At 40.9% G+C, this 26,078-nt stretch overlaps 1 protein-coding gene across 3 annotated transcripts in view; it reads right to left on the minus strand.

Moving 5' to 3' along the window:
- The window catches only part of CCDC88C (coiled-coil and HOOK domain protein 88C), a 103,576-nt gene that overhangs the window by 18,436 nt on the left and 59,062 nt on the right, over positions 1-26,078 (minus strand). For all 3 annotated transcript variants that reach the window (XM_087747522.1, XM_087747523.1, XM_087747521.1), the window contains exons 11-20: positions 22,761-22,907; positions 21,218-21,362; positions 17,933-18,114; positions 12,003-12,140; positions 9,513-10,583; positions 7,438-7,565; positions 6,430-6,571; positions 5,637-5,825; positions 3,869-4,030; positions 2,498-2,775 (exon numbers count right to left, since the gene is read on the minus strand). In XM_087747522.1, coding sequence (XP_087603648.1) covers positions 2,498-2,775; positions 3,869-4,030; positions 5,637-5,825; positions 6,430-6,571; positions 7,438-7,565; positions 9,513-10,583; positions 12,003-12,140; positions 17,933-18,114; positions 21,218-21,362; positions 22,761-22,907 — 2,582 coding nt within the window. The remainder of the gene's footprint in view (positions 1-2,497; positions 2,776-3,868; positions 4,031-5,636; positions 5,826-6,429; positions 6,572-7,437; positions 7,566-9,512; positions 10,584-12,002; positions 12,141-17,932; positions 18,115-21,217; positions 21,363-22,760; positions 22,908-26,078) is intronic.

Consider the following 26,078-nt stretch of genomic DNA (forward strand, 5'->3'; position numbering starts at 1 on the left):
TAGGAGAAATACTGCAGGTAGGTATTTGTGACTGAGAGAACTTCAAAAATGCTCAGCTATGATAAAAAGCACGTGGCAAAAGGAACCCAGAAAAATAATTACCAGCCAGCATTGGTAACATAATAATACAAATCCCTGCAACAGAATCCCTGCTGTGGAGGGTTACATGTTTTTCCACTGAGATGAGTTTTTCCAGTGTCTCTACAGGATTAGACTTCTCTAGAGTAAGCCACAAGGAAATGCTCAAGGATCTGCTAATCAATCGTAGCTAGTAAGTTATTACCTCCCCTTAGCAATGTGCAATATGTAAAGCAATTTAAAAAATGCAGCAAAAGAGTCCAGCCTTTCTGTGTTCACTGAGATGGTCAGCCAAACACCGCAAAGTCAAGAAACTGCTATTAATGGTAAACGATCCTAACATACTAACTCTCCTTTTCTTGCTAAGTCAAACCCACATGTCTGTGGTTTGCTGGGCTATGACAGGCCATTTCACTGCAGTTACACACAACCCACTATTAAATCCCCACTAATGTGCAGATAGAGCCAAGGGAGGTTTAATGAAGTTTGCTCAGGTGCAGAAAATATTCTGTGGTTAGAATGCATCAGAGTGAACTACACAAACCTTGGGGACCTTGCCTGTACACAGTGTTAGGAGTCCACAAGCTAACTGAAGTTGCTGTGGATTTTTCTAGACAAGCTGCGGTCATAAGTTTGTGCAGGAGTGCAATCCTGCCCTAAGCAACAGAACTATGATTAGAGTGCTGTCACCAACTGAGAAAAACCAATTACCCTGGAGCTGGGACAAGCAAAACCTGCCTCTTAGACAATGCACAAGCAAACTTCTCGGCTGCACTGAGCTGCTCTGTGAAAATTCAGCAGGTGGTCCATTCTAGTTGAAGTTGAAAGCGAGGTATTTCACCTTAGCCGTTAAATGCCTCAGAGTGGCAGAAGAAAAGTTTTCTTACAGCTGTTTTTCTAACTTTCTCCCCTCTGCTCCCTCAGCCAGCTGAACCACACGAAGCACATGATGGAGGGAAAACAACAGGCACACAAAGTGGCTTATCTCTTTTCTGACAGCCAAACGGAAACACGGGCTGTCCTAGGACAAATTACCTTGATAAGCATCTTTTGAGACTGATCTGCTAAGGAGGACACTGCACTTTTAAAACTGCCAAAATCAACATGCTTTGAGTATAGAAAAGGCCACCATCTGCTCCCCTGCAACATCTCTCACTGGCAGCCCTGTCTTGGTAACAGACAGTCCAAATTGTTAATGTTTACAATGGTGATCTGAGCACTTATCACTAGAGATAACGATTTTTAGAAAACCACTTTTTCCTTAGGCTAGAACTGTTTAATAATTGCTACTCATCAAGAAAAGAAAGAACCCAGCAAACTGCCTCAGCATGCCACAGTGTGATAATCTCAGGCAAAGCCTGAATCAGTGAGAACTATTAATCAGTCTGAGAGAGTCTTGGTAAGCAGGAAGAGTGGCTGTGTAATCACTTACAGCTCATTTAGTTGACAGCCAAGCAGCTGTCCTGTCACACAGCCCTGGTGGATATTTTAATCACAATAGGTTTATTTCTGTATTTTATCACAATCTACTGCACATTGTATTGCCAGCTCCTTAAGCCTTTGGGAAAGAAAAGTTTAGCATGGGTTTGTAGTCCACCCTCAAACATCACCATTGAGTTGTTCTAAACCGAATTCATGGTCTTGCACAGAAACTGAACCTAAACACAGATATTTTGAGGAAAATCACTGAATTGTGTAAGAAAAGTTTTGAGGGGTAGGCAGAGTGGCATTTATGTATTAGTATATAATATACATTGTTCGATCCACACATAATTGTCAGAAAATGACAGTGACTAGAGACTAAACAATAAACAGGTAACTCTGATTTCACAATTCAATTGAAGGGCCTGAAGCAAAAGCCTTAGATTGTGAGAACTAGAAGAAAAAGAATACAACACTATCTCATAGCCAGCTCAATATGGCTTCCTTCAGAGCACCTCCTTTGTCATGAGGTTGATGCCACATACAATCTTCAATGATTTAAATTTCTCAAGATACATACTGTTCACACACAGGTAATTACCTAGGTGACCTGCAGACCTTACTGTATGACTAGAAAAGATACACCACACAGTAGAACTGGGAGAATCTTTTTAAGGCTGCATGTTATTATAGTGCAGATCCTTAAATGTAGTAAATACATTTAAGCTACTTCTGACAGAGCATCCCCAAGACCCAAGCCCATGTTTGCTAAATGTCACCAGTCTCATCTGTGGTCTGCCACCTTTAGCAGTCTAAAATCTACAACTTTGCAAATATTTTAATCAAATCTCCTAATGATAACAAGAATGAGAAGACACTGTTTCAGGGGAACAACTTACTCAGTAGTTTCCATTTGTAATTAAAGACCAACATTTAAGGCTAAGATTGTAACATGGGCACATTCCGGCTACAGTACACCCCTGAGCAGTGAGCGTACCTCTCACCCAGACCTTTGTGCTCCAGATCCAGGTTTTTGTGTAATGTTTTCAGGCAGCTGTGCTGGTTTATTAGCATTTCATATTCTGCGGACTGCCGTTCATGCAGTGAAGCAAGGTGTTCATGGTCCTGAAGCAATGACTCATACTCAGCTTTCAGCTGCTCCTTCTGTTTCAGTAGATTTTCATTTTCATTCTCCTTGGCTGCCTGCTGATTTTGGAGTAAAGCATTCTGGGCCATCAGTGAAGCACTCTGGGAACTGAGGGTTGAATTTTCTACCTAAAGTTTCTCAAATAAAAAGCAAGCATTACTTATTTACACCTACTGTTACATACAACAAACATGCAGTAGCAGCTTATATCTGTATACAGTTTATCAAGAATGCATCCATTGCTTTGCAGACTTAAGACATGTATAGACAATTTGGCATCATTTTGGTATTGCTGGTAGTATGCACTGTATAAAGCCATGCTATCAGCAGTCTGAAAAGTATCAGGATAACCTCCAAACTGAAACAACACTGTTTTACTAGCAGAAGCTCTTAAGCCTAAAGACCAAGATGAGCTGGAATACTCGCAACTCAGCTGCATCTCTGACAATCATGTACAAAGCCAAAGTTACCCCATGTTTATGTACAAGTAACAAAAACTTAAGTTCACCCAAACTCAACAAAACTAACTGCACCGCTGTGCTACCTGATTTTTCATATGTTCCTTATATACTTCAATTGCAGGTGACAAAAAAGTAAAGAGAACAAAAAACCAAAATATCTGTGAATGTGTGGGAGAAAAAGCTTGAAAAGGAAAATTCCCACCAAAAAAATTAGAACTAATCCAATGTTGTCCTTTAAAAGTGTTCTCTTTCTAAAGCTAAGTTTATTTTTTCAAAATTAAAGTAACATTTAACAGTATCTGTTTTCCACAGGCAACTTTAACATTTTGTCTGAAAGTGTGAAAATTGTGATTGGAACCCACTGCTACAATGCCTCTTGGGAGCTGACTTGTGTCCTCTTCCCATTTCTTCCAAGCTCTTTCACAGACATGGCATTAACAGAAAAAAGAGCAAAGCTCTTTTATTCCAGAAGCTGCACTTCTGGAATAACACATCTCGATTTTGCTGTGTTGATTTTACAAATTTCTCTCTAAATAACTACCTTCTTAATGAAGATAGCTACCAGACATTAGCTACAGAGCCAATTTCCCTACTAGCTTGGAGAAATTCAGACCTCAAAATAAGCTCTACCTTGTGGGCCTCATCTTTACATCACTACATCAGCCTACGAATACAAACATTTTCTTATCAGCTATCATCATCTCCACACTACTATAATCAAATCCAGTCTTCTGGCAAAGAGGTTCAAGGCTGTCCTGACCTGGAGTTTGGCCGTCTGCGTCTGCAGGGCAGTGTTGTGCTCCTGAAGGAAGATGTTTTGCTTCTGTAGTGTCAGGATCTGACTGTTGAAGGAGACATTCTGTGTTTCCAAATGCTTCAGCTGTTCTTTAAGCAGCTGCTTCTCAGTATGCAGGGCTGCATTCTGAAAGAGAGATAGCATTGAAGAGGTGACAGGAAGAAATGAAACAGCTGTCCTGATCATTTGGAGTCCTATCAAAGATGAGAACAAATTAGTGATGATCATTCTGCAACAAATATGCAAAAGCAAACTCTTCCCAGCATTAAATGAAGGTAGAATCATAGAATCGTTTCGGTTGGAAAAGACCTTTAAGATCATCGAGTCCAACCGTTAACCTAGCACTGCCAAGTCCACCACTAAACCATGTATGTCCCTAAGCACCACATCTACCCGTCTTTTAAATACCTCCAGGGATGGGGTCTCAACCACTTCCCTGGGCAGCCTGGTCCAATGCCTGACAACTCTTTCAGTGAAGAAGTTTTTCCAAATATCCAATCTAAACCTCCCCTGGAGCAACTTGAGGCCATTTCCTCTTGTCCTATCTCTTGTTACTTGGCAGAAGAGACCGACCCCCACCTTGCTACAGCCTCCTTTCAGGTAGTTGTGGAGAGCAATAAGGGCTCCTCTCAGTCTCCTTTTCTCCAGGCTAAATAACCCCAGTTCCCTCAGCCGCTCCTCATCAGACTTGTGCTCCAGACCCTTCACCAATTTCATTGCCCTTCTTTGGACACGCTCCAGCACCTCAATGTCCTTCTCGTAGTGAGGGGCCCAAAACTGAACACAGTATTCGAGGTTTGGCCTCACCAGTGCCAAGTATAAGGGGACAATCACTTCCCTAGTCCTGCTGGCCACACTATTCCTGATACAAGCCAGGATGCCATTGGCCTTCTTGGCCACCTCAACACACTACTGGCTCATGTTCAGGAGGCTGTTGACCAGCACCCCCAGGTCCTCTTCCACCAGGCCGCTCTCCAGCCACTCCTCCCCAAGCCTGTAGCATTGCATGGGGTTGTTGTGACCCACGTGCAGGACCCGGCACTGAGCCTTGTTGAATCTCATACAGTTGGCTTTGGCTGATCGATCCAGCCTGTCCAGGTCCCTCTGTAGGGCCTTCCTACCCTCCAGCAGATCGACACTTCCACCCAACCTGGTGTCATCTGCAAACTTACTGAGGGTGCACTCAATCCCCTCGTCCAGATCATCAATGAAGATATTAAACAGAACTGGCCCCCATACTGGGCCCTAGGGAACACCACTTATGACCGGCCGCCAACCGTATTTAACTCCATTCACCACAAGTCTTTGGGCCCAGCCATCCAGCCAGTTTTCTACCCAGAGAAGCATACACCCATCCAAGCCACGAGCAGCCAGTTTCTCCAGGAGAATGCTGTGGGGAACAGTGTCAAAGTCTTTACTAAAGTCCAGGTAGACAACACCCACAGACTCCCTCATCCACTAAGCGGGTCACCTTGTCATGGGAGGAGATCAGGTTAGTCAAGCAGGAAAGGTAGCACAGATATACACAGGATTATCCCTGCAATGATGTTATACAAGATATATATAGCATTGAAGTCCCATGGCGTCCTAAGAGATACAGGAGGAATTTGGTAGACTGATGTGCTCCAGAAAACCCACCAGATTCCTACAAGCTCAAAAATCCAGTTCCCAGCAACCCACTCATGATCACAAGGGAAGTCTGAGAGATAACAGGAAATAGGAGAAGGCTTACATTCCTTTCCAGTTCAATTGCCCTGTCCTTCAGTTTCAGCAGCTCCATGGTAGCTTCTCGGTGTCCCATTTCCAATTTCTCATTCATTTGGTGGTTGGGAATGAGTTTCTCTGCAGAATACCTCAGTGATTTCTGAGCATACTGCCCATCCTGTTGAGTCTGCTTAAGTGCATCGAAGTCCTTCTTTACCTGCAAAGCCAACAAGCAGCAACCTTCAACAGTGTTTTAACAGAGGGATTGTATATTAATAATGATGGGATACGCAGTTCCTCTCTTGCACCGTAGGGACTTTAAGGGATTCAAGAACCATTACCCTGACTTCACAGATGGGGAAGCTGAGACACGGACAGGTGGAGGAATCCATGTCTCTTGGCCTCCAGTCAGGTGCCCTTTTGACTCAAGCTCACTGTCACCTAACAAACAGGCTGTTCTTGGGTGAGATGTTTCAACTGCAGTCTTCCTCAGCTTATGCTCTTATTAAACAAGGTAGAAAAACAACACCGTGCCAATGAAAAAACCATAGGAAAACAGAGATCTGTAAATAGTGGTTACGTAAAAACAACCTCCTGCCATGCCTCCAGCCCCACAATTTTGCTGAAATTGGTGCCATCATACAGAAAGGGACAAGAGAAAGCAGTCCAGTCAAAAAAGGTTTTTGGGAAGTGCATATATGGGGGGAGGGGGAATTAGAGATAACTTGTTCTTGCCGAGTTAAAGGAAGAAAAAAAAAAAAAAAGGCACATGAGTGTGCAAAACCACATCATGAACAATTAAAATTCACTTAACCTCTTACCATGTTTAGATCATTCTGTAACTGCTGGTTCAAGTTCAGAGAGTCTTTTACTTGAGCTTCCAGCATTGCAATCTTTTCCTCTTTCACAGCTAGTGTTGTTTTTAGTGCTGATTCAGTTTTGCTCTCCAGAATCTTGTATTTTCTGAAAGACATGAGAACAGCTTTTCAGTGTCTGCCGCTAGGATATGAGCCACCATGCAGGAGACTTGACCTTCACCCGTTCCAAATCTCACCACATATTATATGCGTTTGCTTCTTCAGAAAAATCATTTCGTCTGCTGCCACAGATCACTACTGATATATTATAGCTGGGGAATCTGCTTTTGGAAAATCCAATCAGTTTTAATAGAGGTAACACCAGCATGGTTCTACAGAAATATTTAAGAGATACATAACTTAAAAGTAAATAAGTTTTCCTCTTTTCCCCCTAATTACACTACAGAAATTCCTTCTCATGGTTCTTTCGTACATTCTTGACAAGGCGAAAATCCACAGTAGTTCTAAAGACTCCTATGAGATGAGCATGTTTCTCTAATTAGGTCTTACAAAGAGGCTTATATACACATGGGTTGTTGGGGTTTCTCTGTTCATTACTATAGGATTTGCAAAGGAATTCCTTGCAATCAGAAATTTCTCAGGCAACGTCTATGTTTATATTAACACATGGTTGGATCACCAATTACATGGAGTAGTAACAGACACTGTTTAATAGACATTATTCTTAGTAGCTACCCAGCTGCTCTACTGGGGAGTAGAGGGGGGCTGTAGTAACACTGGCTAGTGTGGAGAGAGAAAATGGCATTTCTTCCTTCTATCCAAGAAAAAGTTTTGCAAAACTTGCAGTATACTGCCAAGCTTGCTTCAGAAAAATATGCTTTATGTCCAAAATTGGTAAGGGTAATTGGAGTGAGACAGATGAGAAGTAAATGAAAAGGCAAAGGGCTTGAGTTAGGCGGAAGAAAAGCCTTCAGAGTCAAAAGAATGACTAAGAGAGCTCAGTTTCCTTACGTGTCATCATTGCTGTTGTCATCCTGTAGCAGCAGCTCTTTGTTCAATCCTATCTTCTCCAGTTCCTGGCTCAGTTTGTCCAGCTCACTAGACAACTGTTGACTCTTCAGCTTCTCCAGGACCAAATCCTGTAACAGCACTAACATTATTAGTTACTGTGCAAAGGGCGATGATAATTATCCAGCACTATAGATTTTTTTAAAAAGTACTGAAAAAGTCATTGGATAAAATCCTAGTTCCAAGAAGGTCAGCTAAAATTCTTCATCAGTGACAGCTGAGTGCAGAATTAAACTGATTGCTTTTATTTATAGTTTACTTGGAATAAGTCTGAAGAATGCTTCTTTTGGCCTTTGTCTCGCTCACTGCACTGGATTACTTCTGCCAACCCTGGCACTCTGCCTGCCTGCCGAAAGAGGGAATGTGTGCAGGCCAGGAGACATGCTGCCCTCGTACCACAGAAGGGATGTGTGCAGGCCAGGGGACACCAGCAGAGGGAGTTCCCACCTCTCAGCTAGGACAAACAGCCCTGCTCACAAGCCCAGCCAACACTGGCATACACACAGAGGAGTGACAGGACTTCAGTATGAAAGTTTCCTGACATAATATGGTTAAGATGTTATTACCAAGGGACTTGATAATAGTGCATTTTCACTATTCTGAGTTTCTGACATATGGTAAATTACTGCCAAAATTAAAAAAGCATAAATTACATTGTCATGTAAGAGACAGGACAGCTTTCGAGAATACAGAGCTTGGTCACTTATTCTGGTATCTACTGGCCCATTCTCGTTTCATTTAGGTTTCTTTAGAAGAAACTTAAGCAGAACCATACAAGAAAGTCATACAAGGAGCAGATTTGATGGAATTGTACCAGAAAGTATCCTGGGACAATGCTTTGCTGTTATGCCAGTGAAGTGGTCTGTGTGGAAACAGCCTGAGAAGACATAATACCAGCCTGCATGTTTAAAAAGGACAAATCGTTTTTGGTGCATAGCCAAGTTCAAAGATTCCTACCATTCAAAATTCTCTGAAATGCACATGTAGCATAGAGAACTACATTGCTCATGTTTCTGCTCTAAGTTTTCTTAAACAAGGGATGAGGAAAGAACAACAAAGTTACTGAAGCACTTCAAGGAAGAAAAAAAATTATCCTGGATATCAAACAGAAGCAAGAATAAAATTAAAAAAAAAAAAAAAACACAAAAAACCAACAAAAAACAAACCAAAACCCCAAACTTTGTTAAACATAAACGGTAAGTATTCAATAGTCCTCTGATATCATAAATTTAGCCACATATTCATTCCCATGGCAAGGAAAAAAGGTAACGTTAAGGTCAGTGCCAGTCCATGGTCTATAAACAGGTTCCTTCAACATGCATGAACCCCTTCTATAGAATCTATAGAAAGTAACTAAGGAAAGGAAGATATGCTTCTGTATGGGTCTGCACCACTGGAAATTTGCAGAAGCCTGAGAAGGGAGAGATTAAAAAGGAGCCTTCTCAGAAATGCTATTATTTTATTTATTTTTAAGGAAAGTTGGACAGAAACACCACTTGGGACTGTTTCAAATGTTTCTGATAAACTTTTTCTCCTCCTCAAAGCTACACTAATGCTTCAAAAACTATAATAAAACTAGATCTTCAAGTAAGTAATTGCTTACTGCATTATTCTTGCTAAACTTATTTCACTGAGCTACCGCAGCATTGACCATTTTCCTTTGAATGCTCTTTCACAGAAAATCCTGTTCCGGCAGGACAACAGCAGCTGGGGCAGGCAATGAGAGCAAGTTGCAATAACCTGAATCTGCTCATAGGCTACTTATAAGAGTATCAGGTTCTGGCACACACATCATTAGTTTGCCAATGTCCTAATGCTAATTGTGTATTTTTAAAAGATGACTACTAGGAAAAGTGCAATTACTGCATTCTGCAGCTGAGAGGGGTGCTGGACAAGATCACTGCTGCTTAACAACAGAGCTGCTTAGCATGCTCTCGCTCTGCATGGAAGCTTTTGGGGAAAAACACTGTAGGTAGTTGTAAAGCAAAACAGCATTGTATTGAAACCAGTAGTATTACCTCTCTCAATGTAGCTAGTGTTCTTTTATCAATTGTAACTTGCTTTATGAGATCTTTATTGTCCTTTTCAAATTCTTTTAGCTTATTAGATGAATCTCTGAATCGAGCAATTTCCTTTTCTAGTGTCTTGATTTCTTTCTCAGCAGCTGCCAGCTTTACTGTACTATCATCCAAAATGGCATCTTTCAGCTCCACTTGCTGCCAAAGCCGTTTTGTTTCTTTCTCTAGCATTTTTTTGTCTTTCTCAAGCTGAGACATTTCTTGTTCTAGGGCTTTGTTCTCTTTCTCTAACCTCTCCAGCTGTTTGGCAGAAATCTTTAGCTCCTCAAGGTTTCTCTGGAGGACCTGATTTTCACACTCCATTCCCTGTACTTCTTTTTCTAGTTCCTGGATCTTTTTGCTGCTGTTCTCCAAGATTTGCTGAAGTCTCTGGTTTTCAGAGTTGACGCTCTGATAGCTTAACTCCAGTCTCTCTGACTTCTTGCTCATTGCTTTTAACATTTCCACATTCTTCCTTAAGTCCTCTTTCTCCCTCTCCAAATCTTTATTTTCTGCTTCTATTTGTGCCATTTTTGTGCTGGTAAATCTCATGGTCTCCACCACTCTCCTAAGCTCCAGATTTTCTTCATCCAATTGCTTGTTGTCCCTTTCCAGGTCCCCGAGCCGTATGGAAATATTCTGCAATGTGTCCAGGGATTTTCTTAGCTTCCTATTTTCCACTTCCAGATCCCCATTCTCCTGCTCGAGAACTTCAACTTTTTCTGTCACTATTTTCATCGCTGCTGCCTTCTTTGTGAGCTGTTCATTCTCTCTCTCCAGCCGATGGAGCTCTTTTTCCATTTCTTCCACTCTTTCCACTTTTTCTTTAACCTGGTCAAAATCCTTTTGCAATTGTTTCTTCTCAAATTCCAGTTTGTTCAGTTTGCTACTAGTCTCTGTAACCGTTTCATGAAGGATCTTGTTCTCTTTTTCAACATCTTTTACTCTTGCCTCGCTGCTCACTTGAGATCTTTGTCTCAGGGATAAGACCACTTGATTAAGGTGATCATTTTCTTGTTTAAGGTCCTTTATCTACATAAACGATAAAAAAAATCAGGCAAATGTTACTCATCTACCTTACAAATTAGTCCTGAAGCAGGACAAAACCATGTACATTTAATCCAAGACAAATTCCTCAACAGTTTTCCCTGACTAAAACCAGCAACATAAATATATGAAAAAAATTGTTACCTCTGGTAACACGCGATTCTAACAAATTAAAAATGGTGCTATATTCCTCCTACCAGCTAAGGAGGTCAAGGCAGAGGGAGAAAGTGGACAAGTTACCTTCAGAGTACACCATGGAGAGGATGTTTTGCAAAGAACCATTCCTAATAAAGGGTACCTTTCTGTTTAGGTTTACATTCACATCTTTGGGATCCAAAGACACAAATTCTCTCTGATAAGGCATCAGAAACCACAAAAAGCTTGAAAATTTATAGCAGTTGTAGATCTCATTAAGGACACGCTTTCTGTAAAAACAGTATAGTTACCCACTGGCCAAATTTCAGCTGAAGCAATTGTAATTTAGACTGCAGTTTGCATTTGATTGTTATCTAGACAACATCCACAGAAATCAAAAGGGACTTATACCTGAAAAAATCAGAATCTGTCCTTTTCTGATGACTGAGGATACTTCTGTTTTTACTTCCTGCCCTACCTGTGAAGCATTCATTAATTCTTACCATAAAGAATCTGTATGTGTTCTAACTGAAATGTAGGACTTTGGTGGTAGAGTTTCCCAGGTAGAAGTCTGGGCAAGAATCTTTCAAGATGAAAAGCACTACACAAATAAGACATTTTGTTATTAATCTTCACCCTACAAATCTTGGAGTAAATTTTAATACAGGTTGAAAATATATAGACCAGCCTCCAGCAATCTGTGTCTGTATTTTCTTTGCTAATCAAATTAATACAGGTGATACTTTGCATGAACCTATAATAGGGTAGTTTCAAGGCATGTATGTGAACTGCAGCACAGTAGTAAAAACTGAAGGGCATTTAAAATATCAATCCAGAAGACATAAATGCTTTCTCAGCATCTTTTTAAAATAGAGGAAAAAAAGGTCTGGTGTCTAAAAAAACACGACCAATCAGGACATAAGCTGGCAGAAGACCAATCTTCTGCAATAAAATGGGGTTTTATTTGCACATCCTAAAACCAGCTGGCATCCCATTTAGTAAGATCCAGGGCTTTTCTCCTCCAAAGAAGGAAGGTCTGTCCTTACAACAGTCTGAAGATCCCCCTATGGTTACAGGAGCGTAGCCAGCAAAACATGCTGGGCTTTTTTTGCTTGAAGAAATATTTTACCTACATTTGAACAAGTTCAACCTGCATTTAATAGCTCTCAAATTGCCCTGTCTCCCTGAGAGAACCAGATGCTCTAAATGGCATCAGTAAATTACCATTCCTGAGCATATACTTTTATATTACATTTGTGAAGTTTGCACCTGTCTGTCTTTGTCAGCTTTTAGAGACTCCATGACGACTTGTAGCTGTTCCTTATCTTTTATCAGCTCCTCGCTCAGGGTCTCCAGATCTTGATTACTTTGCTTCTCTTTTTCAATTTGATTTTGCAACTTCTCAATCTGTGTGGAGAGAACACACCAAAACACATCAGCCACAGCTTGACACAATGACTGTTTGCACTTTAAGTTATTTTGAAGACTGGAAAGGAATGAGATTGGGAATGTAGCTGAAAGATGTAGTCCTTCCCTTCTGCAGCTTGCCAGTCTCAGAGGAGAAAGCAACTGTTTTGTTTTTCTCAGTGCCAAGAATCTCCTTCATGCCTATTAAGATCAGACCACATAAGGTACAGCAGTAAGAAATGCTTCACCTGCCTGCCTGAATGTCCCGTTGTGCTCCTGTCATCAGCAATTAAGGTTGTGGTGCTCACCTTTCTGAGGGACTTGTCTCCTCCTAGCCTCTCCATCACTGATGGCCCTAATGTACCAGTGAATGCGGAGAAAGTTACAACTCAGTGAGCAACAAAATTAAAAAAAAAAAAATAATCAGGAATAGAGGAAAAGCCCTGGGGTTTCCAAGTTTACCTTCCCTCTCCCTGTGCTCTGTTGGCCCTCTGTTTTCCCCAGCAGGTGACAATACTGGATTTGAAAGATTTGTGAATAAGGTCCTGGTCCTACAATGAATGATGTCTTCTTACTCCCTCCTTTTGAAAGTTGTACTCAATGCTCTAAGCACTGAAAAGTAGTAGCTCTTCGGTATTTAGAAGCAAGGGGTTCAGAGAGCTAGGCTCCACAAGCCAGTAAGTATTCCTTTTTATGCTTGTAAAGTACTGTGAGCACCTACAGATCTGCACAAGAATCAGCTCATTTTTTTGTGTTGGTATTATGAACTTTACCAACAGTCAAAACGCCAATGAAAAAGGTATTAACAATAATTCTTACAAGTGGGAAATAGCTGGAGGCTGGGCTCTGCCTATATCAACATGTGCCTCATTACAGGAAGTGTTTAAACAAGCAGGGGCTGCCCAGATTGGAGATAAGAAGGGCTTAACAGTTAGAAACGTAACCATGTTAAGGTTCATTGGTCTCAAAGGAGCTGTTCAGAGAAAGCTGGAACATAAACTCAGTAACTCAGCAATAGCTGGTCTTCATTAGCACCTCCCAGAAAACTGGAGGCAAGTAAGAAACCACTGTTTACAGCTTGTTTCAGTCCAAGAAGTTAGAAATGCAGAGAAAACAGATACTTGACTGTGCCTGAAAGGAGGGTTTTCTATTATTAGCTCCTCTGAAAACCTTGCAAGAAAGGCAAAAAAATATGTACGTGACTTTTCCTTTATATCATCTCCTCTTGTACTACCTGAATAATCCTGTTCTGGCTACATGATCCTTTCAAGAACTAGATCAGTAGAGAGCCAAGCATACTCGGACAATTTTTGAAAGTCTCAGACAGTGAATGAAATCTGAATCCAGTTAAATGACTGGAGGCAAATTTTTACTATGGGTATCTCAGGAAAGTTACAAAAAACCCACAGGCATACAACATCTGAGAAAAACACTTCTTTATCTCCTGTCCTGTGTCTGTATACATGCTTGTCTTTACCACTCCTTAAGAACTGCTGCCCTCTCCTCTGCCTACTGTGGAAACCATTCTGCAATGAATCAGACAGACTTCCCTTATTATCCCCCTATCCCCTAGCACACCCCCTTGTGGACATGCATACCCTCTAATTAAGGGGATACACGTGTGAGAGAAATACAAAAACATGTTAGAGGAACAGAAGATTAAAAAAAAATTGCAAACATCTCAAACCTAGTGGTCTTCTGTGATGGAGTGACTACATCAGTGGACAAGGGAAGAGCTATGGATGTCATCTATCTGAACTTCTGTAAGGCCTTTGACATGGTCCCCCACAACATCCTTCTCTCAAAACTGGAGAGAGATGGATTTGATGGGTGGACTATTCAGTGGATGAGGAATTGGCTGGATGGTCACATCCAGAGAATAGTGGTCAACAGCTCAATGTTCAGATGGAGATCAGTGACAAGTGGTGTCCCTCAGAGGTCCATACTGGGACCAGTACTGTTTAATATCTTCATCAATGACATAGACAGTGGGGTTGAGTGCACCCTCAGCAAGTTTGCAGATGACACCAAGCTGAGTGGTGCAGTCGACACGCCTGAGAGATGGGATACCATCCAGAGGGACACGGACAAGCTGGAGAAGTGGGCCTGTGTGAACCTCATGAGGTTCAACAAGGACAAGTGCAAGGTCCTGCACACAGGCCGGGGCAACCCCCAGTATCAATACAGGCAGGGGTATGAAGGGATTGAGAGCAGCCCTGCAGAGAAGGACTTGGGGGTACTGGTGGATGAAAAACCGGACATGAGCCGGCAGTGTGCGCTCACAGCCCAGAAAGCCAACTGTATCCTGGGCCGCATCAAAAGAAGCGTGGCCAGCAGGTCAAGGGAGGTGATGCTGCCCCTCTACTCCGCTCTGGTGAGACCCTACCTGGAGTACTGCATCCAGCTCTGGAGTCCTCAGTACAAGACAGACACGGACCTGTTGGAGTGGGTCCAGAGGAGGGCCACAGCTCAGTTAGGTCCAGAGGAGGTGTCCTGGTTTCAGCCGCGATAAGAGTTAATTTTATTCCTATTAGCTGGCATAGTGCTGTGTTTTGGATTTAGTATGAGAACAATGTTGATAACACACTGATGTTTTAGCTGTTGTTAAGTAGTGCTTACACTAGTCAAGGACTTTTCAGCTTCCCATGCTCTGCCAGGTGCACAAGGAGCTGGGAGGGAGCACAGCCAGGACAGCTGACCCCGAATAGCCAAAGGGCTATTCCATACCATATGACACCATGCCCAGTATATAAACTGGGGGCAGTTGGCCAGGGGCAGTGATCGCTGCTCAGGGACAGGCTGGGCATAGCTCAGCGAGTGGTGAGCGACTGCATTGTGCTTCACTTGTTTTGTATAGTCTTTTATCATTATTATTATTTTCTCTTCCTCTGCTGTCCTATTAAACTGTCTTTATCTCAACACACAGGTTTTACTTTTCTCCCCAATTCTCTCCCCCATCCTATGGGGTGGGGCAGGAGGGTGAGCAAGCGGCTGCATGGTGCTTAGATAGACTGGGGTTAAACCACAACAGGAGGGCTGAGAGAGTTGGGGTTGTTCAGCCTGGAGAAGAAAAGGCTCCAGGGAGACCTTACTGTGGCCTTTCAATACTTAAAGGGGGCTTATCGGAAAGATGGGGACAGACTTTTTAGTAGGGCCCGTAGTGATGGGACAAGGGGTAACGGCTTTAAACTAAAAGAGGGTAGATTTAGACTAGAATCATAGAATACCAGGTTGGAAGGGACCCTCGAGGATCACCTGGTCCAACCTTTCTAGGCAAGAGCACAGCCTAGACGAGATGGCCCAGCGCCCTCTCCAGCTGAGTCTTAAACATGTTCAGCGTAGCGGAGTCAATCACTTCCCTGGGGAGATTATTCCAATGATTGACTGTTCTCATTGTGAAAAATTTTCCTTGTTAAACTTCATAACGTTCATGTTAGCTCACTCTTCCAGCCTATCCAGATCTTCCTGCAGGGTGGCTCTCCCTTCCAGAGTGTCTACTTCCCCAGTTTGGCGTCATCTGCAAACTTCATCAGGCTACACTTGATCCCATTACCCAGATCACTTATGAAGATACTGAATAGCGTTGGGCCCAATATCGATCCCTGGGGGACCCCACTTGTGGCAGGTTGCCAGTTTGAAAATGAGCTATTTACCACCACCCTTTGGGTACGGTCCGCCAGCCAATTCCTCACCCACTGCACAGACCACTTGTCTAGACAATAACACATCAATTTCTCCAGGAGGAGGTCGTGGGGAAGTAGATAAAAACGTAGAAATTTTTTACCATGAAGGCGGTGAAAGACTGGCACAGGTTGTCCACAGAGGTGGTAGATGCCCTGTCCCTGGAAATGTTCAAGGTCAGGTTGGACGGTGCTCTGAGCAGCCTGATCTAGCTGCAGATATCCCTGCTCATTGCATGGGGGTTGGACTAGATGACCTTTAAAGGTCCCTTCCAACCCAAACTGTTCTGTGATTCTATGAAATCAAGACTATTTTACATATCATGTATCAGGTCTCTGTACACTGAGAGACAACTGTATGTCTCACACAGACTATAGAATACTACTATCCTTTTTTTCCCCAGATCTCCCTGAATGGGAGGTGAAGTCCACGAACAACTTGACTGGCCTGTGGTATTCAGTCAACAGCTCCCATCATATTCTGTGTTTCTCTGGTGATGAGTTCACGCATTTCCAACTGCTCTTAATAGCAGTATTTTTAACTGCCATTTTTTTCATTGGTCTGATGCATACAGTGCGCCCCTTTCACCACACAGGCATTCCCCACTACTGGTTTCTGTCTTGTTTAACTACCAGACCTGTAGGTGACCCCACCATGCCAATGCATTCAGCATCATCAAACACATCATACTAATTCTGGAATCAAAACTGTTGGCACCAATACAGTGTCATAACAAGAGGTGCCCACAGGAATGTGCCTGGGGCAAAGCCAAAGGTTGACCACAGTTATTCAAGTGACTTAAACTGCAGATGCACCACAGGTATCTGCTGAGTGCTTTATATGCCTTGATCTCAAATCTTAAGCATGTAAATTAGAGCTGGAGTGAATTACTCATACACAACAGGTCATAAATGAGAGCGTGGAAGGACAACACAGTGAACGGAATTTTTGCAGTTTTCCTTGTTCACAGAAGAAAGCAAAGAAGCAGAACTTGTCTCCCAACTTGGCAAAAGAATCTCTCCAGAAGACTGAGTGATCCAGTGATAGACACCTGTTCACTTTGGCAGAGAAACTGACGCTCTGGCTAGTTACAATCTGGTAATCCATGACCAGCATTTCATATCCAGATTCTTTCTCCCCTTGTCCTTTAAAGTATTCAGTTAGCCCACAAACAGGCCAGAGAGGACTGAAATATTTGTATCAATGTCTCACACACAGAGGTTACATCAATAATGGGAAAAGGAGAAATGAGCCTTATATTCTGGATAATTTAGCAAAGGTATGAATATGGAAAAAAAAATGACATGGAAATTTTTTATACTCAGACTAGCAAACAGTCTCTTTCCCCACCGGCACTTGGCTCAATTAATCAGAGTTCAGGATGCAAGTTACTAGCCAGACAAAAATAAAGCTAGTGGTTGGAGGTGAACTGAGCACTGCGTTTCACAAGGACAAGCACTGAGCTGGCATTTGAGCTAAAAGTAATCACAGTTAATAATAGAGTGCAACACACACACATATATAAATAAATTTAAAAAGCGATGACCTGCCTGTTTGTTACAAAGATTAAAAGAACCCAGACCTTTGCAGAGAGGGAGACACTAGAAAACTTCTAATAGCCAAAAGGACAAGACAAAGAGAAAGAGCTGATCCAGAACTAGACAGCAAAAAAGACTGACTTGAAAATATATTAAACTGAATTCACCTGTGTGATTTGACTTACATGGAAACAATATTAAAACTTTCAAACAAACAAAATAGTTCAATGTGGCCATGGCTTCCTTGCCTAGTAGGGACTACTATAAGACAACAAAAAGGGACACAATCAACAGTACAATCTGACAGGGGCAAATGAGCACTGAAAGACAGCTTTTATGAAGCAGGAACAGTCACTTGTGCTTACAATGATGCACCTAAGTAGGCAGTGAAGTAGAACGCAATAGAATACACCAATGTTAGAATGCAATTAAACATATGGGGCCAAAACCATGCCCAGTCTTCTGGGGAACGTGGGTGATTTCCCTGCAATCCCTCATCGTTCAGGAAAGCCATACAGCCCTGTGCACATTGTGTTTAAAAACCGAAGAGCTCTGTTCCCGTGAGCAAATTACCTTTTTGCTAAGCTGTTGATTTTCCTTTTCCAGTTCCACAAACTTTAGGCTGCTCTCTCTGGAGGTCAAGGAGGCATCTCTCAGCTCTTGGATTGTGTTCTGCAAGCTCTGATTATCCTTCTCTAGCTTCAGTATGCGACTTGAAGCACATTCATTCAACTCAAACACAAAGGACTTTCTGGCTGTTGAAACATGAGAATCAGAAGGTGGCACTAACTAATTCACAAACATCTCCCTTCCTATGTCCTTAAGGTTCACTTGTATGAAGATAATTGCACTCAGATTCTTATCATTTCAGCTTGACTAAGTAAACACTTTGTTAAAAAGAGAACCCGTTTTCACAGACAACAATTAAGATGTTTAATAAATAGGGAAGTATCTGAACAGATAACCATCTTAAAAGTTACTTTCCTAACTCTTCCTGAAGTTGCTTTAGCCATGTTAGTAGCATGTCTAATGTTAGTAGCAAAACATACCCTCTCATACTTCCATCAGAGGAAATAAATTGAGGCAGAAAGTAAGCCACTGCAAAGTGTTTGCTAAAACAGCATGATGGTGCACTTCCAAAAGCTAATGAAAACTTAGGTACTCGATGATATTTAGTCACAGAAAAAATTCTTACAGAAGTGAGTTCCAGTGCTTATCTTCACTGCTACTTCATCAAGAATATGCTGAATCAGAGATTTTTTTTTTTTACTACCAGCTACCCAGGCACAGGACATGCATCAGAATGTTGATTATAGAGAAGTGTCTGAAGTTGAAATCTCAGAACTAACAAACTTTATGGAAGTTTTATAACAGAGATGTTTTTTTACTCTACATGTTTGTAGATCAAAAGTCTCACTAGCTCTCAGCCTTAACTCCCAGCACCAAAGCCTCATTGTTCTGTTCATTTCTCTGGTGAGCACCTGAATAATTCTAAGAGCAACCCTCTGTTTCACATGGAATAATAATTGCTACCCTTCACCTCAAAACCACATTTCTTATGAAATTGACTTTAACATTGTCTTTAAGTCTCAGAAAATTATTCACTCCTGCTAAATAATCAACACTATCACATACAGCACACTGAGTACTTTAGAACTGGCAAGTTTCTGAGAATGGTAAAATCCCATTTGTCTCTTCTACGGAGCATCACCCGGAGAGTTTTGGTCACATGAAGACTCGAATGGTAAACATTAATTAAATACTCCAGTTGAGTTCTTTCCTGAAGCAAAGCCCATCTAAATGGCTTTTTCCCAGGCTTATTTTTCACATGATTTTGAATTAAATATTCTAAACTAGCAGGTAAAATCTCCTGCTATCTGCCACCCTTGCAGACTCAACTTGAAATCCAGGAACGGGAGGTTTTCTAAAAGAGCTTTGCAGACTGACTCTGTTTGTACAAACAAGTTGCATTCATAACAGCAACATGCATTGAAATGGAACTTCTTCAAGAAAATTATTGTAAAAGTAGGACAGCACTTCTGTGAAATAAAGTTTCAAAGTTTAATGTTTTTAGTTTTTTTAAAATCAGGCTTCTGGTGAAGGGTCTGGAGCACAAGTCTTATGAGGAGCGGCTGAGGGAGCTGGGGTTGTTTAGCCTGGAGAAAAGGAGACTTGGGGGAGACCTTATCGCTCTCTACAACTACCTGAAAGGAGGCTGTAGCGAGGTGGGGGTCGGTCTCTTGTCCCAAGTAACAAGCGATAGGACAAGAGGAAATAACCTGAAGTTGCGCCAGGAGAGGTTCAGGTTGGATATTAGGAAAAAATTCTTCACTGAAAGGGTAGTCAGGCACTGGAACAGGCTGCTCAGGGAAGTGGTTGAGTCCCCATCCCTGGAGGCATTTAAAAGACATGTAGATGTGGTGGACTTGGCAGTGCTAGGTTAACGGTCGGACTCGATGATCTTAAAGGTCTTTTCCAACCTAAATGATTCTATGATTCCCTCACTAATTTTTTCTTCCACTGAATACAAAAGATTATTGATGTTCTCAGTTCCTCTTACTTTCTTTTTCTTTGGTTAATCAGAGGGGTTCTGGAGCTCCAGTGCTGAAACACTAAGCATCAGTGCAGTGAAGGAATCTCATCTTTTTTCATTTGTTTTAAACCACTCTGTTGAGCAAATTTTGAAAGTTATGTTTGACAGAAATGAATAAATAAGAGACAACAAAATAAAACTAGCATCCTTCCTTCTATTACATCACTAGTGAACACCAATCAGGAAGGGCGCAAAACTTGCTATTTGAAACAAGCCAGAAAATTAGATAGTTTTACGTTTTCCTGAAATGCTCTTCATTAAAATTTCAAGTTTTGAGAGAACTGTGTTTTTTCCCCACTGTCTAATATAATAAGCAATATCCTTGATTACACATAAGGAGGAACAGAGTGCCACTCACATCTCAGGCTAAGGTAAACCTGCTTTGCAAGATTATTAATTAAAAGTAACAATTAATTAGCCATTAATCTTAATAAAGAGAACTCAGATCCTAGACAGCAAGTAGAATTGAGAATTAGTGTCAGGCACACATTCAGTTATTTTACAAAACAAAGCTATTCTTGTAGACACCTTTACTGAAAACTGAGCATCTGCTTACTCTAATTTATTCCTTCGTCTTCAGGTTAAACTGTTCCTGGTACACAAAGTCAAACATGCAAGCCTTAGCAGAATCAGGTGAGTAATCAATAAAAGCTGCACACTGAACTGCATGAAATAGTTTATATTTCCCAAGTTCCATTTAGCATTGTTATTTAGGCTGGTATTATAGACAGAATGAACGTTAGACACAGAAACCAATGCTAAAGCCTGACTAGTGAAGGAAGCATTAGTTATGTTTGTGATAGTTACGGAAATCAAATCAACCATTCAAAAAAAAAAATCAGCCAGTTATTTTAACTGTGCACATTTTTCAGTATCTAATAAAAATAAATGACTTCAGCATACACTACTTCCTGGGACTTAAAGACCAGCTAATTGTCTGTACTAATTGTACTAAAGAATACTAAAGATCACAGACTCCTCCCAGCCATTCAGTTAGAAATATCCAGTGTTTGGTATGACATTTCTGCTGTGTCATTTACAAAGTTTTCTTTTTTTAAAAAAAATTTTAATATTTTGAATTATTTAAATTATTAATATTTTTAATACATTTTAGAAGTTCTGAAAAATGAAGTTCAAAGTCAAGTGGCTGAATGACAGAAGTCCTCCAAGCTTGGACTCAACTTCTGTGACCATCTCAGTCAACCAACCTGTCTACTCTAAAAGAGACCACAAACACAACAATAGCTACCCCAGCTGGTACTCACTATCTGCAAGATCTGTGCTTCTGGATAGTTGTTCTAGTTCCCAGCCTAGGTGTGCAGACTCATTCATGCTCTGTTTCTGTGCAATCTCCAAGACCATGTTCTCCTCCAGCAGCTCTTCTATTCTCTTCTTGTCCGTGTCCCGGTCCTGTGCAAGACACACATGAATGAAAATGCATATTCAGCTTATCCATAAGATTGTTCTGTCAGTTGAACTGCTACAAGCACAACACACGTTGAGAGTAGAAGAATCTCCTTAAACACTGTGTGCTTTCATATCGAAATACATGTAGAGCATTAAATGTTTGCTGTGGGCTACCATACGTGCCACAGAATGCAGTGCAGAGACACCCAGCTGGCCCTGTTTAGAGTCAGCTCAGGTCCATGAAACACTTGGAGGAAGAGTGACTGGAGTGACAACATACTGGGTGATGACAAGCTGTCTCCAGAGCTAAACTCTTCAAAAACACGTAGCATCACGCACTGACACACTGGAGACTCTGCAGATATAACCTTGAATTCTACTGAGCTGCTTCAACTCATCACGTCAAATTTGGATCCAGTCATATGGATCGGCAAGTAACATCTGCCTCGTAATTTAAGTTTTAAAATATCCAGAAAACAGATCTGAAGAATGAATCTACCGTTGCTTCTTGTGATTATTTTGGTCATTTGCATTTGTGGGAGCTGAAGCAGTGCCTTAGAGGGTCCCAAATTTTCAGAAAGCATTACCCAAAAATTCATCAAGTCACCCAGAAAAGCATCGTTCAAATCACCAGCCACTTTGGAAAAGCTAGAGCGTGACACGACCCTTATAATGCCCTGAATCAGCCACTACACGTAACTCCACACAGCACCCTCAACATCTTTGTTTCCAACAGACCCTGTTGGAAACCCTATAAAGTTAAATCCACAAAAATTCAAAACACAGAGGGATAAGAGGAGGACTGTTAAGTACAATACAAGAGATGAAAGAGTATTTATTATGTCTAGTGGGATTATAAAAGCCAATGTTGCTTTTTTTTTTTTGAAGGCAGTAATCTGCCACTTCTTACATTTCCTTTTCTATGAAGCAATAAGCCATGTCTCTGATTTACACCGAAATAAATTTTGGAGTTTTGTGTCTTTTACAGCGGTAATGGATTCTTAAAGTCACTGTAATGGCTGGGGGTTTTGTTTCCAACAAGAAAAACCATTTACTACAGTAGATTTCATTTCCTATATCTAAGCGATTTCTACTTAACTGACAGATTTTAACATCTCCATTATCAATATGTATGAAAGCAATCTGTATTTTAAAATTGTGACATACCTTCTTGCATAAAATTAAATTCATCAATCTCACACAAAGTAGCATTGGCAGTATTTACACTGTTAACAACATAATATTTCAAGAATTCATGTACACAAAGTTCAAACTAAAGACCTCTTTAAAAGCACTGTTGATTTATTTGCCTGTCTCCACTGGTTTCTGTGACATGAATCTGTGACCTAGCTTAAAAACAGAAGTTCAAAAAATTAGCATAATGAAAAGGAGAGGGCATACCAGCTCCACATCATGAAGTTTGGATTTCAACTGCAAGTTTTCCTTCTCTAATTCATGCAGTTTATCACCACGAGCTCTTGCCATTGTTAGCTGTTCTTCTAGCATAGCCTTTGTTTCAATTAATATGATGTTGTCCTCTCTTAACTCCTAGGGAGAAAAAGTAACAATGTTAATCTCTACATAAACTGACTTCAAAGACCAGGTGACTTTCATAAAATGACATTGCAAAACAAAGAAAGAAATCTGACATGCTTCTCTGTTTCATAAAAGAGTTTTTACCTAATATTTTGATGAGAGATTATACTCTGGTTAATTATCAGTCATGAATGCAAGTAAATCTAATATTTCTTATTCTTCTTTTCCTGCATTTTAGAAGTTTAATGGAGTTCCTTTTGCTCTATATGAGGATAGACCAAGAGGTGCACCAAGGAGACTCAAGACACAGAAGAGCAACTGTTCAATTGCAATTCCACTGTTACAATACCATTTCCTTAGCCAACTCACAGCAGTCCCCAATTTCAAAACAGATTATATTTATTTACTTTCAAGATACATTATAGTGTATTCAAAGCACATTGGGGAGCACTATCCATCAATATATACTATATCCATATCCTTGTTTCAGTACACTTACATGTAAATGTCTGTTTAATGAAGTTTTTCTCTCTCTCTCATGAACAGAATTTTAATTCACTTCAACAAGAGAAGTTGTTTTAGGCTTATGACTTAACACACACCCCACCCCATCCCCAATAAACACACGAACACTAACTGCCATGTTGCTTATCCATTATAGCTTTTGGATCTGTTTTTACTGAGTAAAAGTTTAACTCCTTATTCTGCTGTAGCCACAGCATTAGAAACAAGTTAATTACACTGCACTCTGAACGTTCCTTGCAAAGCAACAAATGAAGCTCTGTGCATTCAAGTATCTTATCTCCAGAAACATGAAATGTCCAAAGCATAAAATCTGGCCATGTATTCTCGGTCATGTTTTAAACACGTTTATTAAATTATGTCTTATTTCAAGTTATAATACCTCACTGCTAGCTTTTACTCTTGTTGATCCTCAGACAAGTCTTGAGTCAGAGACAGAATTTTCTATTGCAGGAATGTATCAGCATTTAAAAGATTAAATGGATACAGGACAGATTTTTGCCCAGAAGAGTTACAATGGGGCAAGAACCAGACTCTTTGATTCCCTAAAGAAATTTTCTTTTGTCTTTCTTTGCTTTCCTCTTTCCTCCCCCCACATCCCTTCCCCTGCTCCAATGAAATATGCAAAAACGGAAAAATGTGCACACAGGCAGGATGAAATGCTTATGGCTTGACAAGTTTATTCCCGGACAACCATCTTCAAAACGTGAAGCCTCTGCTGACATCAGTGTTCATGTCTGTTCTCTCAGACCACAAACATCCAAACCAAGCAGATTCCTGAAAGATCACCAGGCATGAGGAAATCACTTTCACTGCTTAATCAGCAACTACCTTCTCATTTTTGGGGGTAGAATCAGACTTAAGAAGTCTTATGTGGCTCAGTTACTTAAAAAAACAAAAAGAAAAAAGAAAAAAAAAAGATAGCTGTAAAGCACAAGAGTGTCTGATGACAGCCACTCCCCTTGCCTTTTGATACTACAGGTGGCCATGATTTAATAGCCTTATATAGCAAGTAACCTTAGTTCTGTGCAGCATCTTGACTGTAGATGGCATAATACGGAAAGTCTACCTTATATAGTACCATATTGCCCTTGATCTCTCAGTGGGTCAGCTATCAACTTGCAAAATATGAGAGGAAAAATTTCCCTACTACAGCAGCATTAAAAGAACAAGTATGTTAGTGCTTGTGAAGTGGTTCAACTACCACAATTAAAATGTCTGAGTATGTTGGTAACTAAAATAATAATACTGAAACACTGATTTTACAGAACCAGCATTTTGGGCCGAGTCTGATCTAACAGGGTCACTTCAGGGAGGGCAAACTAAAAAGGCTGACACTGCACAGATGACAGACCAGAGGAAGTACACAACACAAGATGTGCTGGGTGTCATGTAAGCTGCCAGAATACCTGTAATGAAACACAACATGACGAGAATTTACTTGCTAGATCATCACACTCAATTTGGACCACAGCCCTAAGAAGTAAGGTGGTGTCTGACCTCAAAAACATGGCCTCAGAACTATCCCCCAAAACTGCCTACCAAGCAGGAACTAGTTATTTTAGTGCCTCATGAAGAGTCAAGCTACATGCCAAGTACATACAAATATCCAGGCTCTGGTACAAACCACACATCTCTGGGAGCTTCAATATATGGAAGACTGAAGCACTTTCCACTGAGGGCCCAGGAGGGGCGGACATGTCAGTTCAAAGCAGTTCTGATGAAATCTTAAATTAATAACCCGGTGGAAATGCCTGCTATGGCGAGGTCAACATTGCTCACTGGTGTACCCATGATGTGAGGTTTTCTTAATATTGAAAAGTTCATGTAATTTAAATAATTACTCCATGGGAGCTTGGTAGAGTTACATCTCAAGGCCTGGAAGGTAAAACTGTCGTAACTAAAACATGTCAGCACCAACATGTCCCAGAAGCTGCTGGGATAACATGGTTGACCTAAAAATGTGTCTGGCTACAAATTGCACTTGTCAAACAATCAGCAGGTGGTGGTGCTCCCACTGGAATTAAGGTTTATTTTTTCTTTAATTAGCAAACCTACCAACATTATTTTGTAACTATGAGTTTATTTTTAAATCAACAGCAAAAATAGTTGGCTATGGATTTTTTTTTTTAAAATACACTGAATTTACTCAGTAAGGGATTAAAAAACCCCTTTGTTTTATATCACTTAAATTGTGATGTTTAATATCCAACATATATAATTCTGCTTTTGTAATTTCTAAAATAAATTACATATTGTGGTTTGATCCTGTATCACTGTGCCTTGAAATAGCTTTAAGAATGAGCACTGCGTATTCATGTGGTTACAGTTAACTCTGGGAGTAAGTGGTTGCACAATCAGGGTGTGTTGCTACAGGAAAACATTTTCAGAAACTAAAGTAGCAATCAGATTGTTTAAATCTGAAACTAGAGAATTTGCACACGCATCGAGGCCTAGTTATTAAACAGAGTCCAAACCCCTCCCTTCTGGCAGTTCACAAGCTGCCCCTACTGAGCCATGACACAGTTAACATCTTGTGACAATCAAACGTTGCCTTGGACAGCTATATGAAAATATACAAGAGATGCTTTTGCTTTTTTTAACATTCACAAATTCCTCCTGTCATCCCATATGGAAATGTGATTGCAGTGAGAAGGAGGA

This window comes from Nipponia nippon, unplaced genomic scaffold (genome assembly GCF_047370975.1).
Source record: "Nipponia nippon isolate SJK-2023a ecotype South Korea unplaced genomic scaffold, ASM4737097v1 scaffold_11, whole genome shotgun sequence".
In the NCBI taxonomy this organism is placed as follows: domain Eukaryota; kingdom Metazoa; phylum Chordata; class Aves; order Pelecaniformes; family Threskiornithidae; genus Nipponia; species Nipponia nippon.